The sequence below is a fragment of the Vipera ursinii genome, assembly GCF_947247035.1.
Source record: "Vipera ursinii genome assembly, chromosome: 5".
Classification (NCBI taxonomy): Eukaryota; Metazoa; Chordata; class Lepidosauria; order Squamata; family Viperidae; genus Vipera; species Vipera ursinii.
In genome coordinates, this window is record NC_139518.1 from 10,871,855 (window position 1) to 10,888,810 (window position 16,956).

General features: G+C 38.8%; 1 protein-coding gene across 1 annotated transcript in view; it reads left to right on the forward strand.

Moving 5' to 3' along the window:
• The window catches only part of PEX5L (peroxisomal biogenesis factor 5 like), a gene marked incomplete at both ends in the record, with an annotated part of 197,227 nt that overhangs the window by 144,636 nt on the left and 35,635 nt on the right, over positions 1 to 16,956 (forward strand). The window contains one exon of the mRNA XM_083363972.1: positions 1,379 to 1,483. Within this exon, the coding sequence (XP_083220098.1) occupies positions 1,379 to 1,483 (105 nt within the window). The remainder of the gene's footprint in view (positions 1 to 1,378; positions 1,484 to 16,956) is intronic.

The following is a 16,956-nucleotide window of genomic DNA, read 5'->3' on the forward strand; positions in this document are numbered from 1 at the left end:
TAAGAATGGGGGGAAAATGTTCATACTGATTTAAAATTTTGTTCAATGAATACCGTGCATGGTGTCCAATCCTACAACTTTAACTTTGATCTGGCAACTTGTTAACCTAGCAAAACCTCCTTATTAAACACAATGTTTTGAAGTGTTCATATACAAGTAGTCCTCAGCTAACAACAATTCATTTAATGACCGTTCAAAGTTACAACGGCACTGAAAAAAGTGACTTATGACCATTTTTCACGCTCCTGACTGTTGCAGCATGCCCTTGATCAAAATTCAGACACTTGGCAACTGACTCATATTTATGACGGTTGCAGTGTTCCAGGGCCATATGGCCACCTTTTGCTTGATTCACTTAACAACCACCTTACTAACTTAACAACTGTGGCAAAAAAAGTGATAAAATGGGCCAAAACTCACTTAACAAATGTCTCACTTGGCAACAGAAATTTTGGGCTCATTTGTGGTCAGTTTGAGGACTACCTGTATATTATTTTGTGTGACTCACTGCAACCCGGAGAGATAGGCCTTCTTGTGTCCACAACAATCTTAGATAGATCTAAAATTATCTTTTTATGGAGAAGTCCGAAGTGTAAAGCTCCCTAGGAGTTCAAATGAGATTCCAATAGGAGGCTGATTTATAATTTAACCCACAGCAGTAAGTGGTCCAAATATTAATTCCGGATATTGGAGTTATTAAATTGCAGCCCACTGGGAAACAAAATATTGGAGGATTTTGCCATTTGGGGGTGGGGGGGTGGGAGAGCTTCCTATGGTCTTTCGTGTGCTGTAGGATGTGCTTTTAAAATGACTTGGCCAAGAAAAATCCTAAATTTAATATAATTTTAACTTGACCTTAATTCCATTATCCCAATGATTTAAACATATCCTCTTACTGACCCAGTACAATGACAATTTAGCAGCAAATTCTAGAGATCACATTAAGGACTTCTCCCACCAAAGGTAGCTCCAAGATTTCAGGCTAGACACCATGAAAAATTGCTTGAAATAATACATTGGATCATCTATGGAAACCTGAAATGGAAATAAAACAAAGTGATAAAGAATGTTGGACTGGACATCATACATCATATTTATATATATATTACGCCTTATTGTTAACAGCTTTGCCAGTACCTGTGTGATTGCTTAACTGCTTTAAAAATTACAGTTTTGTTTCCAGCACCAACAATTTGCTTCCACTGTTTTATGTGTTAGTTTAACTTCTTGCTTTTTGCTTGTTTCTTTGGCGGGAGGAGACGAGGAAGGGAATTGAAACTGATGATAATAATGTCATATTAAAGCTATTTCTACATCTGTAACAGGAATGTCATAAGTTTCCTCCTGACACAAGCCATTGTTGATTTCACTGTTATAGGGGAAAGGCTCTAGGGCGGCAGATAAGGCTGTTGCCATGGTGATGAAGGAGTTACCGAGGGAGGAGTCTCCGGAGGAAAAACCCCTCCTTACTATGAAATCACAGGTGGGCAGAATGGTCCGGATTTGAAGGAGGAAGCTGGTGTATGTCAATGCAAAAGGCGATCAACCGCTAGTAGAGCTACCATATTTTGATTGCAAACACTCAGCCACTAGGTGGCAGTAGAGAAGTGCCACTTTAGTATCCATTTGCTGCCATCTAGTGGTCACTAGATCTCTTCAGCTGAGATATGGTAGCCCAATCATTTTCTAAAAGTCTTCCATTCTTCTTGACCTCCGTGTTGTTAGATTTCTCTCTCTTTCTCTCTTCTCTCGCTCTCTGTCTTCTCTCTCATTCTCTGCTTTTTCTTACTCTTGCTATACCTTTTTCTTTCTTTTTTTCTCTCCCCCCCTTTCCTCTCTCTTGTTCTAACTTTATCAACACACATGGAAAGCGCTATTTAAATCAACATATTCTTCCTCCAAATTGCACTGAAGGCATATTGGCAAAAATAAAAAGAAGAAAAATGTTAAATTTTGAAAATACACCTTGCTAATGTGTTTAACAGAATATTTTCACCTGTATCCTTTAAAAAAAATTAAACTATATCCAGCATTTATTTATAACAGTATTTATATATCTTCTTTGGCATTGTTCTCAGGGTCCAGCTTACAGTATTATAATACAGTATATGCAATATATTGTTACAGAATTTTTCAAACTAGTATGAAAGGCATGAAATATAATATACTGTAAAGCAGAGAAAAAATCACTTCTTTCACCATTTCACATATTAATGTTGGATTTTTTCAAGGCAGGTGTTCTAAGTAAAATGGCATACGTAACAAGATTGTGCATGCTAGTCATTAGCAAAGCATCTAAACTGTTCAAAATTGCCAGCTGTGATCCATGCTGTCCATAGTTACATAAATGCACTGAAATAAATGAACATTAATGCCAAAAAGACAAAACATACTTGGTTTGTTGAGCTTTGTGCCGTACTTCACAATATTTAATGCTTTTGATATAGTCATGTTTACTGATTTCCACCATCCCTAGCCCTAGCCCACCTCCTCCACACGTGTCCGCCATGTTGAATGTGGAGGCCATTTTTCTCTAGAATGTTCTATTTGCTGTAGCTCATGTGAGATCTTATCCAAGTTGTACCCAATTGTCTTCAGTTTTGCAATTTGCAATTCTCAACTTTAGGAAAGCTAGGTCAGGGTCTCCAACCTTGGCAACTTTAAGACTTGTGAACTTCAAGCTTTGCTGGCTAAGGAATTCTGGGGGTTGAAGTCCACAAGTCTTAAAGTTGCCAAGGTTGAGGACTCCTGAGCTAGGTTATACATTAACAGATTCAATGAAACATGGGACAACTGAAAAAGAGTTTCTTCAAAAGCCAAAAATCCAACAAGCAATCTAATGATATAGTTATATTTATGTTACGTTACATTATGTTATAATGTTTTATTACAAGATACAAAAAATACAGGTTAAAAACAAAAGTTAGAAAACTAAGAGAAGGAGAGAAAAATGAAACGAGAAAAAAAGTGGTTTCTGACTTTTTCAGTGCGGTGAAATACTTCAACCTTTTGCTTTACATTTCACAATATTTCAAGCCATTTCTATAACAACCAAATCGTTTAATCATGAACATCTAAAATCATTTCCATTTTTTGAATCCATACCATGATTAGCATTAAGTATGATTTATTAAAACAAGTTGACTTCTCACTGTTCATTATGAAATAGATTTGTTTTAGGAAACTGTAGTTAAGAGTAAACATATGGGTTTAATTCTAAGCCTCCCAATATGATCAGCCAGAATATTAAATACGTAGTAATTCAGTAAAATATGGATAGCTAACAAGACTTGGGTGGACTAAATGGAGATAATTTGATTCAGATCCCTATGATAAAATGAATAACGTTTAGCATTTGGAGAAAATTGATAAATCTAGAGTTATAATCGCAAGGATTTTTCAGTAGTTTATTACACACTCGCATTAATTGCATCTTTCTTTTGAAGGCATGAAAAATGAACGGGAGGGAAAAATAGGTTCTCATAGAATGCAATAATACTAGACAGGGAGGGCTGTAAAGAACAGTCTGGCCAGGGATCTCCTGTTAAATTAGCCCTAATAATCAACTATTTTAATTAAGGGTCTGAATTGCACTATGCGTGAAGCCTCAAGTGCCTTTACCAGAACTTAAATATTAACTCTGAAATCCTGTGATTTTTTTTTAGACTTTCTGCATTTAAATGTGGGCTGTGCCTCTAAATTTTGGTTCCTCCCCTTGTTATTGAATCAGTACTCATTATTATTACTATTATCTTGTTTGTATGGAATAAATGGAAATTTATACTGAAAACAAAACCCAACTCAAAGGCTTTATTTTTTCTAACTTCATTTTATTTACTAAACATTTTTTTAAAAAATACAAACCAAGATGGATAAGAGACGTATCAAAAGAATAAAAAAGTAAAATATAATTTTAAAAAGTACAGGTAAGTAAATATAGGATCTGAACTGTGAAGGAGATTAATGTTTCTTTAGGTACCTCAAACACATCAGATGTCAGGCAGGGAAGATCTGGTCCACTCATGAAGATCCAATTAAACTGATTTATTGCTAATCATGCCTATGCACAGGAATATTCTTAACTAATGGTTAGCACCTGCTAGGAGTTAAGGGTCATCATAATTCAAGGGAAGTTGGATTTAGTTTGCTTGTGTCTGCATAGAGATTCTAAGCTGATCCCTCTTTTGACTCTGCCCCCAGGCACTCCCACTTCTTCCTGGATACAAATGTGTCACAGGTTTGTAAAAGAAAAGTTAAGACTCATTGAAACTAACAACTTTGAACGAAGAGTACCTGATTAACACAGTATATACATAGTAGCTAGAATTATAGGCAATGTAATTCTAATTATAGATGATCTAATTATAACTATAGAATCACATCTTCAAATTGCTCGTAAAGTTAAAATATAAACTAAATGTATATAATAAGCCATATTTGGGATGTGGTACCAATCCATACACTAAATCATAATCTAAGAATAGTTTCCAGTTAGAAATTACTTCTATTTCAGATTTACTTTTAAGTATAACATTTTGGACATTAAAACATAGCCCCATAACTTGATTGTCCATCTTTCCAAGGAACAAATCAAACATGCTTTCCAATAAGAAGCATGTGATAATCCTTAGCACAGCTAACATAACTAGTTCAGCATGCTTTGAAGGAGTGCATAGCTTATTAAAATTGAATAAAAATAACTTTGATTGCAAAGGAAATTCAGCTTCAACAGCTATTTCATTCTCATGTGAATCATGCTTCTTTTTAACTTCATGGGAGCTACTGAAGTGGCCCACAAGTGAGGATTTTTTTTTCAACAGAAATAAACTGCATTCTACACTTTTCGCCAGATTGAAGCATTTGTTTAAAATGATGCAGTTATAAACAGTAGGGGCCCTGCTGTTATCAACAATTTGCAAATATATGTATTAAAATACCAGCCCACCTTTTTTGTTTACGTATTATTTCTACGTATTCCAATACCCTGAATATTGAATCACTTGAATGATTCAAACTAACTCAAAAGGTGGCTCAAACCTTGCAATTATTTCATTTAATTGACTTATTTGTGCAAAACCCCAAAGTAGCTTAATTCAAGTTATTAGTAATTGCCAATATGCTTCTGTGCCTTAAAATAAATCATTCTCAGTTGCCTTTTACAGATTCACAATATTGAATTACCCACACATGTATGTCAAGATAAAAAATAAGTTCTGAGTGACCATTGTGCCAATAGGTATTAGAAGGAAAGTGTATTGGTTGCCCCATATGGAAAAAGGTTGCGATTCTGTCTGTATTTTATCTGAACATGTGTTAACACCTTGCCAATTTCCAATAGCAGCTCCTTAACAAACATGCAAAGCGAAATAAATATCTGAGTCATCTTTGTATATGAAGTTATGCACAGGTAATAATCCTTGTAGGGAAATCTATCTGTTTGATGCCGCTGTTTACTGAACTATGATACAGTGATGGAATAGGAAGCTTTGCATCCTTTTTTGGTTTTACATGCAAACCAGTTGATGAATCAGGCAGATTGAGCGAGAGAGTGGAACTCCTGATTCATATTGTAATGTGTTTCATGCCCATTTGTTTTTATTTCCAGTACTGTAATCCTAAGAGTTTTCCAGAGTGAACTGTTGTTGGTTTGTGCATGTTGAACTGATCTCACCTTTGCCATTGCTGAGTGGACAAGTATTTCTGATAACTGCCTCTGGATCTGCTTTGCTGTATTTGATCATGTGGCCTTTATCACTTGCGAACTTCTATAAATACTTTGCTGCCTTTTGATGCAGACCCCCATGCACTTTTCATAGTGAGCATTTGTCTGACATCATGTAAGATGGCAAGAAAATCAGAAAGCTTTAGATCCAATTTTATGTGTTTCTTCTGGAGCAGAGAAGTCATTTAACAATTCTCTCTGTGCTAGACTCCCACGTTGAGTTCTTAAGGCATACAGGCATAGATCAAAGGGATTTCCTTGATCATGTGACTGTTTCCTGCACAACTGTATCTCCTCTGCAGCTGCTATGAGTGGGATCAATTATGATTATGAGCTGTGGTGGTGCAGTGGTTAGAGTATTGCAGGCTACTTCTGCTGACTGCCAGCTGCCTGTAGCTCAGCAGTTCAATTCCCACCGGCTCAAGGGTGACTCAGCCTTCCATCCTTCCGAGGTCGGTAAAATGAGGACCCAGATTGTTGGGGGCAATAGGCTGACTCTGTAAACTGCTTAGAGAGGGCTGTTAAGCACTGTGAAGCGGTATAGCTATTGCTATTGCTATCAAAAATGATTGGACGTGACCTACATGTATATGTGATATTCCTTCACTGCTGGAGTCTATCCATGGGGAACCTCTTTTCAGTGGCTTCCATGGCGTGGTTGTAGTCTATAAACTCATAAACTTTAATGTAGAAAATGAAAACATTTAGTTCAATTCTGCACCCAAAATTAGATTGTCTAGCTTAACTTATCAACTTAGCCTTCCCAGTGTCCTGGCAGCACGGTTATTACTTTAATAGCTTGAAATTAGCCAGCAGCATTAATGTACAAGAATGGGAACAACATTAACAAGAGCTTAGTAAATAAGAGAACAATCACCCCCAAACTTGATTATCTTTCAAATACGTTGCATTCTCAGCCTTTTCAGGTCTCTAAATAGGCCAGCCAACTTCAACTCTAAACAGTCTTCCAGAATAATGTACAGGTAATTCTTGTCTTACGATCACAGTTGATCCCAAAATTTCCGTTGCTAAGCAGGAGACTTATTAAATGAAGTTTGCCCTATTTGACAACCTTTCTTCTCACAGTTCTTACTGCAGCTGTTAAGTTAGTAACACAGTTGTTAAGTGAATCTGGCCTCCCCACTGACTTTGCTTGTCAGAAATATGAAACCAGTTGCCAAGCAACTGAATTTGGGTCATAAGACCATGGAGATGCTGCAACAGTTCGTAAGTGTGAGAAATGGTCATAAGTCCCTTTTTTCAATGCCATTATAACTTCAGTCACTAAACAAAGGGTTATAAGTCAAGGATGACCTGTATAGGTTTTTTTTTTCAACTTCCAAGTGTATCTTGTAACCTTACGATTTTGTAATGCTTCTCTTTGCAAATATTAGCTTGGCCTAACCACATGTTTGCTTTTTTTTCCCCCAACTCCCAGAATTCCTTAACCAGCGTGCGGAATTCAGGGAGTTGAAATCCACAAGTCATAAAAGGGCCAAGTTTGAAGAACCCTGGTCTAGGAGATCTAATGGACATAAAGTTCAGTGGGACTTACTTTGAGCTACATAAAATTGCTGTTATAGAGAGCCACAATTGTGATGGCTATCACAGAATGAAGGACTGAAAAATGCCCTCTGAAGAAAAATCTCATAGCATCTGGCCAGTTTCATTTAGGAGACAAAGATCACGATTTGATCATTTATTATTTATTTAATTATTTAATTTGTACAGCTGCCCATCTCACCAAAAGCAACTCTTACAAGAAAACTGTAAGCAAAGCATTTCATGCAAAGCAAAATAAGTGATTAAAGACTGGCTCAGGATATTATCTATATGCAACCTTCAAATACATATACATATGTATATGTATATATATTTGTGTGTGTGCATATATATATATATATGTATGTCTACATATGTTTTTGTGTGTGCGTGTGTGTGTATTTTAATAGGCCTCCCTATCCATCTATCTATTCCATTTGCATCTCTAAAATTAGAACTGGAGTTAAATAGATTAATTAGTTTCATGTTTAGCCCAAAGGGGTTTTATACAAGTTGATAACCTAGTTAAAACTTGTGGACTTCAACTCCCAGAATTCCTCAGCCAGCTGGCTGAGGAATTCTGGGAGTTGAAGTCCACAAGTCTTAAAGTTGCCAAGGTTGGGGACTCCTGACCTAGACCACAAACACAGTAGTGAAACTCTAGCTGACAACCAATATTGGAAGATAATCTCATGAAGATGTATAAATTACTGGATCATAAAAGATGTCACTGTCAATGCTGCAAACATTGACATTTTTTTGCACTGACAGCTTTTTGCTTTAACTGTTTGGCTTTGAATCACTAAAGCACGGGAGGAATTCAACCCGGATGTTTTAAGAAGATAAGAAATAGCGCACTTCGAGGGAAGTAAAACTTCGTGTGTCAATCTAATTGGTGAATGTGATGGATGAGGTGTAATTAAGGGAGGGAGATTCTGTAGGATATGATGTGTCAAGGGGAGGAGAATTCAGATTCTGGCATCCATCCATGAGTGCCGATGCTCCATTCTCATTAATATAGACTTTTTAGAATAAACAATCATGCAGTATTCTTTGATGTGTCTCTTTAATCGGAACCATGACAGTCCCGCCAGTATCTCAAAGAATGTTTTTGAGTAGGGTCAGTTTACCTCATACTTTTGGATATAACAGCAGTTATTAAGTATCCAGTACAGCTATGTGGATGAATTAGTGTCATGCATTTTATTGAACCATGATTTGTTAAAAAGCCATAGTAATCTTGTTTACACATCATATGAGCCATAAACCATGGTTTCCAAACCATAGTGGGTAAGTTCACATATTCCACTAAGGCAAAATCGAACATATTATAGCTTGGTATGATAGATAGTCCTCAAGTTACAAGCACAACTGAGCCCAAAACTTCTGTTCCTAAACAAGACAGTTGCTAAGTGAGTTTTGCCCCATTTTGCAACCTTTCTTGCCACAGATGTTAAATGAATCACATTGACTTCCCTTGTCAGAAAGTCACAAAAGGTGATCACATCACTCCAGGATGCTGCAATCGTCATAAATGCATGCCAGTTGCCAAATGTCTGATCACGTGAACATAGGGATGGTACAACAGTCATAATTGTGAAAAACAATCATAATTAACTTTTTTCAGAGCTGTTGTAACAGTCACTAAATGAATGTTTGTAAGAGGAAGACTATCTCAACATAGCCATAGTGAAAGCTAGTTTTAGACGCTACTCAATAGTCCCTAACATTTTGAAATCTTGGTTTTCATCCTTGGGGATTTCAATTTTCATAGAAGCCAAGAACAGCTTCTGGGAATTAAAGTCCACACATTTTAAAGTTCCCAAGGTTGAGACTGATTCTTCTATGGTTTTTGGACATGAAAACAACCCTTGATTTGTATGCACCTTACAAAATCTTTTTTTTTTAATCCAAGGCCAGTAAAACTGTTAAGCCGTGACGGTTATTACATTTATGAAGGACCATTGGTAAGTTAATTATTAAAACTTTTATTTATTTTAGGACGACACATATAATAACAGCCAAGTGTACCTCTGAGAGTAATGTTTTAAACATCGCCTTGAATAAACATTGGCTCCCTGACAGACTGCCATTTCTTTATAGAAATGAAAAAATAGTTTGTTCGTTGAGTGACTGATTTGTTTATAAGCTACCATGTGAAAATAATGAGAGATTAAAAACTTGATAGCCTATTCTTGAAAGCTTGTGTTTCGCTAAACAGAAATGCAAATTCCAGATCACGGGGGGGGGGAGACGGAGAAGAGAGGAGAGGAGAGGAGGTTGTTTCATAAAGTAGGGACAGCCATGCAAAAGTCACACTTTCCAACATGCAGGTACTATAGATGGCAACACTGCTTTGGTGGAGCAGTGGGCTAATGCCTCCTTAAGTAACACCAGCTGCCTGCAATTAGTGCAGGTTCGAGTCCCACCAGGCTCAAGGTTGACTCAGCCTTCCATCCTTCCGAGGTAGGTAAAATGAGGACCCAGATTGTTGGGGGCAATAAGCTGACTTTGTAATAATGCCGCTGGGGGGGGCGAAATCCCTAATAAGCAGGCATATACATAGAATGAAGGCTATTGCTAAGCACATTGATTTGTGCTTTAGATTGTAAGCCGCCCTGAGTCTTCGGAGAAGGGCGGGATATAAATGGGATTAAAAAAAAACATTTAAAGGAAAGAAATCCAGATTGTGCCTACCTTATCGGATCCGGTAGGATAGCCACATACACTCAAGGAGAAACCATCCCACAGATAACATGATCCACAGATAACATGATCCACAGATAACATGATCCAGGTGCAATTCAAGGTGCTGATTACTATCTTTAAAACCTATTATCCTTAAAAACCTAGGTTTTAAAGATAATGATCAGCACCTTGAATTGTACCTGAAAGGAAACTGGGAGCTGGTGCAGCTCACACAAGAAAGGTATAGAGGTAGTCCTTGACTTACAACAGTTCGTTTAGTGACCGTTCAAAGCTACAACGGTGCTGAAAAAAGTGACTTATGACCGTTTTTCACACTTATGACCATTGCAACATCCCCATGGCCATGTGATCAAAATTCAGACACTTGGCAACTGTCTCATATTTATGATGGTTGCAGTGTCCCAAGGCCACGTGATCCCCTTTAGTGATCTTCTGGCAAGCAAAGTGAATGGGGAAGTCAGATTCAGTTAACAACCGTATTACTAACTTAACGACTGCAATCATTCCCTTAACAACTGTGGCAAGAAAAATCATAAAAGGCGGCAAAACTCAATAAATGTCCCACTTAGCAACAGAAATCTTGGGCTCAATGGTGGTCATAAATTGAGGACCACCAGTAATGTGGGCTGACCTAGAGGTGCCCAGTATTGTTCACAATTGCTTTACAGATCAATAGTAGCTTCTGAGTAGTCTTCAAGGGCAGCCCCATGTAAAGTGCCTGGCAATAATCCAAACAGATATATGAGCAACCATATCTTCAACTCTATCCCAAGGATGTCTCAAGCACAACTTTCTCCAAACACCTTCCAAATGTTCTCAGGCTACAGTTTCCTGTCCTACCTAAATAGTGTGGGAAGAATCCAGAGAAAGAAATATTTTGGGAAATATTAAAAAGCCAGAATATGTTTCCCCAAAGGATTTTAAAGGCAGAAACCAACCCCCACCCCCACAAGTCTCTCTGCCCCAAGCAGAAACCAGGTCTGCAGAAATGCAGATGTGATAATCTTGTCAGAAAGATTGGAGCCAGGAAGCTTGGATTAGAAAGACAAAGATCCCTAGAATCAATAATCCCTCACACCAAAAATCCAACAGTCATCAGCCACAGAGAAGCAGGATATGACTTTTGGGACATAACAGGATAAAACCCACCACTCCCTACTATATGTGGTCAGCTTTCCCAGAGCCATATTTCTGTCTGGCTCTCCTCTTCAATAAACTATAACCTTCTTTCTAAAGCAGTCTCCATTTTGATTATTCCCAGCTTGGACTGGACTCTGAGGAAGATTTTTCTTTCAACAATATCATGGCCATTGCATTCACATGCATTGTAGGCCAAGAAATCTAGGGGTTTATGAAGACTGTCCTTAAAGCTTTTCAGTCTTTGAAAAGACGCATCCAGACATGTTGGGATTATGACAGACATGTCAAACACAAGGCCCGGAGGCCGGATCCGGCCCACAAAGTGGTTTCATGTGGCCCGTGAAGCCATCCTGGAAACAGTGAGGGAACAGCCCCCACTGCCTTGGCCCTGGCCCAGAGACCCTCAGATCTGTCCCACTCCTGCCCAGGCCACCATAGGCACCCTTGATGCGAATGATGTAGAGTTGGCCACGCCCACCCAGTAGGGTATAAGCACTCTAGCCACACCCATCCAGTAGGCCACGCCTACCCTGGCCATACCCACCCAGCCCCTTGAGGACAACTGCAATGCTGATGCGGCCCTCAGTGAAATTGAGATTGACACCCCTGGATTATGATGTCCAAAATTCACTGTTGTTGTTGTACCACCACTTTTGAAGGCAGAGGTTTGGGGAAAACTGGGCTAGACTCACTGGGCCCAGTGCCTTAGGAGCTCTAGATTCAATCCTATTGAAATGAATGGGACATTATAAAACGTGATGGAAGACTGATGACTTAGCAAATCTTCCTTCCATTGTGTGATGGCAAAAACAACAACAGATTGTTGATTTGTGGAAGCAGATTGCATGTATTATTTCTGCAAAGGTGATGCAAACTGATCAAGTTTCTTTTTAGAAGAATGAGGGAGAGAAAACAAAGCAAAATAAAACCAAGCAGTTAAAAAGCAACTCTAGAGCTATTATGGGTAGTAAAGTTTACTTTCAGATCTGATGCAAATTTAATTTTAGAAAAAAAAGTGAATAACATGATAGCGGTATTGGATTAGAGGCAGGTTTGGCGAAATGAATACCCTTATTCTACAAAGTTAAATAATGATATCATCACAGCAGCAGCCAATAAGCCAGACTGAATACAGTACCCATATTCTGGCTATTGAGTCTTGCTTATTGGCTGCTATTAAAGTATTATTTAACTCTGAGGACTGTATCTCTGAATAAAGTATTATCTCTGCGTATCTTCCTCGTCAACCTATTCAAGCATTTTCTAAATACCAGCCCTTGTACAATTTGGATTCTTCACACCCTTAACTAATTAAACTAAATCCATTTTTCTGGATTTGCACTACTCACTGAATCCTAAATTAGTTATCAGGTAAGGGTCACCTCACACATTAAGCCACTCCAAAATCAAATGCAGGTTAACACCTTATATATTTGAATCTGCTGGGTTTTTTTATTCTTCTGGCTAAATACTTCATGTAAGACAGCCTTTAAAAACCTCTTATTGACAGTGTTCCTTCCAAGGTTGTTTTTAAGCTGCTTTTATAAATTTTCTTGAGCTAGCACACTCTCACAAATAGAGGCAGGACTGTTATAAATCTCTTCACACAGCTAGTGTGATTCTAGACTAACTCCCATTAATTGCAGGAAAAAAGTAAGTCACTGAGGATCTTCCTGCCTCCAGCTTTTCTGTCCTCTCCAAATTCTCAATATCCTAATTAGAAATTCTGAGTGGATACACACATGGCACTTTAAACTGTTTTTATAGTTTTAGAATGGTAAGCCACTCAAAGCCATTTGGCTGAGATGGGTAGTTTTAGAGAATGAATGAATGAATGAATGAATGAATGAATGAATGAATGAATGAATGAATGAATGAATTTATGCCATTGTATATCTAACCATGGCATAGTGAATTAATCATAATTGGCTGGGATTGCAGAACACATAAACCCTAGTTTACCATTAGCAGCTGGTGACACCACACTGAACCAGGGGTCTTCAAACTTGGCCCTTTTAATGACTTATGGATTTCAACTCCCAGAATTCCTCAGCCAGGCACGCTGGCTGAGGAATTCTGGGAGTTGAAATTCATAAGTCATTAAAAGGGCCAAGTTTGAAGACCCCTACACTAAACCAAATGGAACAGACTTGTTCCCTATCTCAAAGAACCCTGTTTCAAGTAGTAGCACCTCATGATAGCAGGAACTGTTTGGTGATGGGATGGGTGTCACTAGGAAGTGATGGATTGTTTTCAGTACAGAAATTGGATGTCCATATGTTTATTTACCTCAGTGAACAGCCAGGAAGTGATGAACTGTCTTCTACTAGGTTGGTGTTTCCCAACTTGGCAACTTGGAGATGTGTGGACTTCAACTCCCAGAATTCCCCAGACAACAATGCTGGCTGTTGAATTCTGGGAGCTGAAGTCCACACATTTTCAGGTTGCCACGGCTGAGAAACAATGTAGTAGAGAAGCAAGCTGGATGCTCATCTATTTAGAGGAAGAGCCAGTTTAGTAGTTGAGAAATTCTTCAGGAATTCCACTAATGTTTAGGACAAGATCACCTGTGGGCCTGCAATGGACAGGGCCACATAAACATATTTCACCCTTCCCTTTCTACTCTTCACATGTGCACTTATGTGTTCTCATTTAGAGAAAATTATACTTCATCTATACACATGCAGCCTGTCCTATTGTCTGTCATGACAATCCATTTGACTTGCTCTATGCACAATGTTTGCATATGAGATGTAGGTTTGCCTAATGCAATAGAATCAGAAAATTACAAGGCTGGAAGGGATCTCAGAGATGTTCTAGTCCAACCCCCTTCTCAACGCAGAAGTATACCATCCCCGTCTATTTTTGAACACCTCCAGTGATGGAGCACCCCAACACCAGGTGGCAAGATATTCCACTGATTAATTGCTCTCACTGTCAGGAAGTTTCTCCTTACTTCTATGTTGGATCTCTCTTTAACAAGCTTCCACCCATTACTTCTTATCCTGCCCTCAGGTGCGTTGGAAAATAAGTCAGACGCCTCTTCTCTGTGACAGCCCCTCAAGTATTGGAAGAAGGCACCTTACACAACAGGAAACAAATGAATTACAAAAGCTTTTTTGACTCTGATTTTGTGGTATAGAAGAATTTTGAATTCATATCCAAGCCCTTTATTCCTCCAAATATATATTGTTCCATAAATCTCCTTTTTCCTCACTCAATATGGAACTCTAAATTATTCCTTGTTTCTCAGATTTTTTTTCTCTCTCTTCATTGCAGCATCCTGAAGAAGCTTCCATTTAAAGTTAGGCTTGAAAACCTGCCATTCCATCTGCAGAATTAATTAATTCCTTAATAACAGCTTCAGTGCTAATATGTTTGAAGGGCGCCAGCTTGGGCAGGTTTTTTTGTAAATCTCACAGGGCAACCCATATGCTTAAGATAATCTTCCCAGATAATGCATTAGCTGGTTGAATTCTTTCGTTACACAGAAAAAGCTAACTTGATTACAAAGCCTCAGCAGCATGCCAGAGTTGGCTTTCAGTCTGTAAATGGACGAATAGAACACTGGAAAGGAGGATATTGGATCAGTGAAAATGTTTCAGCTTAAGAGCAGTGCTTTTTTTGTAAAAGAAAAAGGTGTCAGAAGTCACACATGTCATACAACCCACCTTGCCTACCCTACAAGGTTCCATCCAAAAAAGGTGCCGGAACTCCGTTCTGAGCGTTCTATGAGGGGAAAAAAGCCCTGCTTAAGAGTGAATATGAAATCTTATCACCAGACTAGTAGCTGGTAGTTTCAGGCCAATAAATATTGACACATTCACTTAAGTTTACAAACAGAGTAAATGATGTAGCAATTGTTTACTTATGTATATCAAATCCCAACACGCATGAATATCTATCAATCCCAGCAGAGTAAAGACTTCTCTCATTCTGTTTCCCCATACACAACAAAAACAAAACCTTAGACTTATTTGGTCTCTTTCTTCTTTTCAATAAAACCACAGCTTAATTTTTTTTTTTTTTGCAAAATTCATTAGAAGATATGTAGTGCATAACGGAGCACTCATAGTCCCCCCCAAAAAAGCCCCCAAACCTTCCCCTTATTGCAGACAACAGAACCCACAGATGCTTGAACATTTCTGTTCTAAAGGATTTCATTTGAGAGACAATTTCCCATTTTTGCAGCTGAATGGGTGAGAGCACCTATGCATTGCCTGTCATGGGGTGAGCACAGCTTCAGTATGATGATGAAACTGACCCATGGGCCAGCAGTTTGACGCCCCTGGCCTATGTGATCTGGATGAAGCTAAGCAGGACTGGCTATGGCTAATATTTGAATGGGTGACCACCTGAAGATTCTAAACCTTTAGCCCAATCAGGAAGTTGAGAGGAAAAAACAATCCGGAAGAAGGTAATACAGTAATGCAGGGGTGTTAAACTCGCAACGTGATGTGACATGTCATGGCGTATCACAACTTTTTTTCCGTTGCCAGCAATGGGGTGGGCGCAGTTTTGGCATGACGCATCCAGCCCATGGGCCGGCAGTTTGACACCCCTGCGGTAATAGGGACAGGTCGTCCTCCACACGTGACCACAGGTTATGTTGCTAAGCAAGGTGGTTGTTAATGGAATCACACCCAATGAGTAAGCTAAGGGCTACCTATACTTCCAACTTTGCAAGCAACATTAACTCCAGAAGTGGAAAATGTTCTTTTAACAGTTTTTTTTTACTTTAAATTCAACCTCAAAGGATTGCAAAGAATGTGGCTGGTTGCACGAGCCGAAGCAATGGCATTGCTTGTTTTTTTTGTGAGATGAGATTTAAGGGCTAAAATAGCACCCTTTTTCTCTCTAAAACCAAGCACCACTCTTCCTTAACCTTGTTTCATTCAGCAATATTAAGATGCCTGGAAAGAAAGCCAATCCCCCATGCATTAAACTGAATACAGTCTTCCTTCTAGAAACCAAGAGTAATTCTGATAAAACTGATCATCTGGATTCATATTAACATGGGTAGATTGCTATATTGGTTTGTGGGTTCCTTTCTCAAGGCGATGGAGTATCTCTAAATCGTTAGAATGGTGTTAGCATTGTACTAAAGGTAGCAATTGAGCCTGGGGAAAACCAAATTGCAATTCTCCTTCAGCCAGGCAAGCTTACCGAATAACTTCACAGGACTCATGCCAACCTAGTTGGGACTGGTTGTTGTGAGGCAAAATTGGATAGGACAGAAACCATCTCAGACTCTTAGTAGGAAATATATAAATAGGCTATTATGGAACAGTTGAATAGTTTGGATCTTGAATAAAAAGAAAAGAAGAAGGATGAAATCAGAAAAGTTCTATAAGCTGTGAAAGGATTTATAGCAATGGGCTCATACAAATAGAGAGATGCAATCAGTGGCCAGTCTTTGTGTGTGAGGTCAATGTTCAGGAAAGTGCAGGAGCAAACTTTAGTTCATCTTGCCATTTCCTGTTTCAGATTCAGAACCTTTAATGGCCACATATGCATATAAATAATTAGCATAGGTAAAAGGTTCCCCTGCACATGTGTTCTAGTCGTTTCCAACTCTAGGGGCTGATGAAACTCTCTGTTTCAAAGCCAAAGGGCCAGCGCTTGTCCGAGGACGTCTCCGTGGTCATGTGGCTGGCATGACTAGACGCCAAAGGCGCACGGAACGCTGTTACCTTCCCACCGTAGTGGTCCCTATTTTTCTACTTGCATTTTTACGTGCTTTCGAACTGCTAGGTTGGCAGAAGCTGGGACGAGTAACAGGGCTCACTCTGTTACGCGGCACTCGGGATTCGACCCGCCAAACTGCCGACCTTCTGATCGAC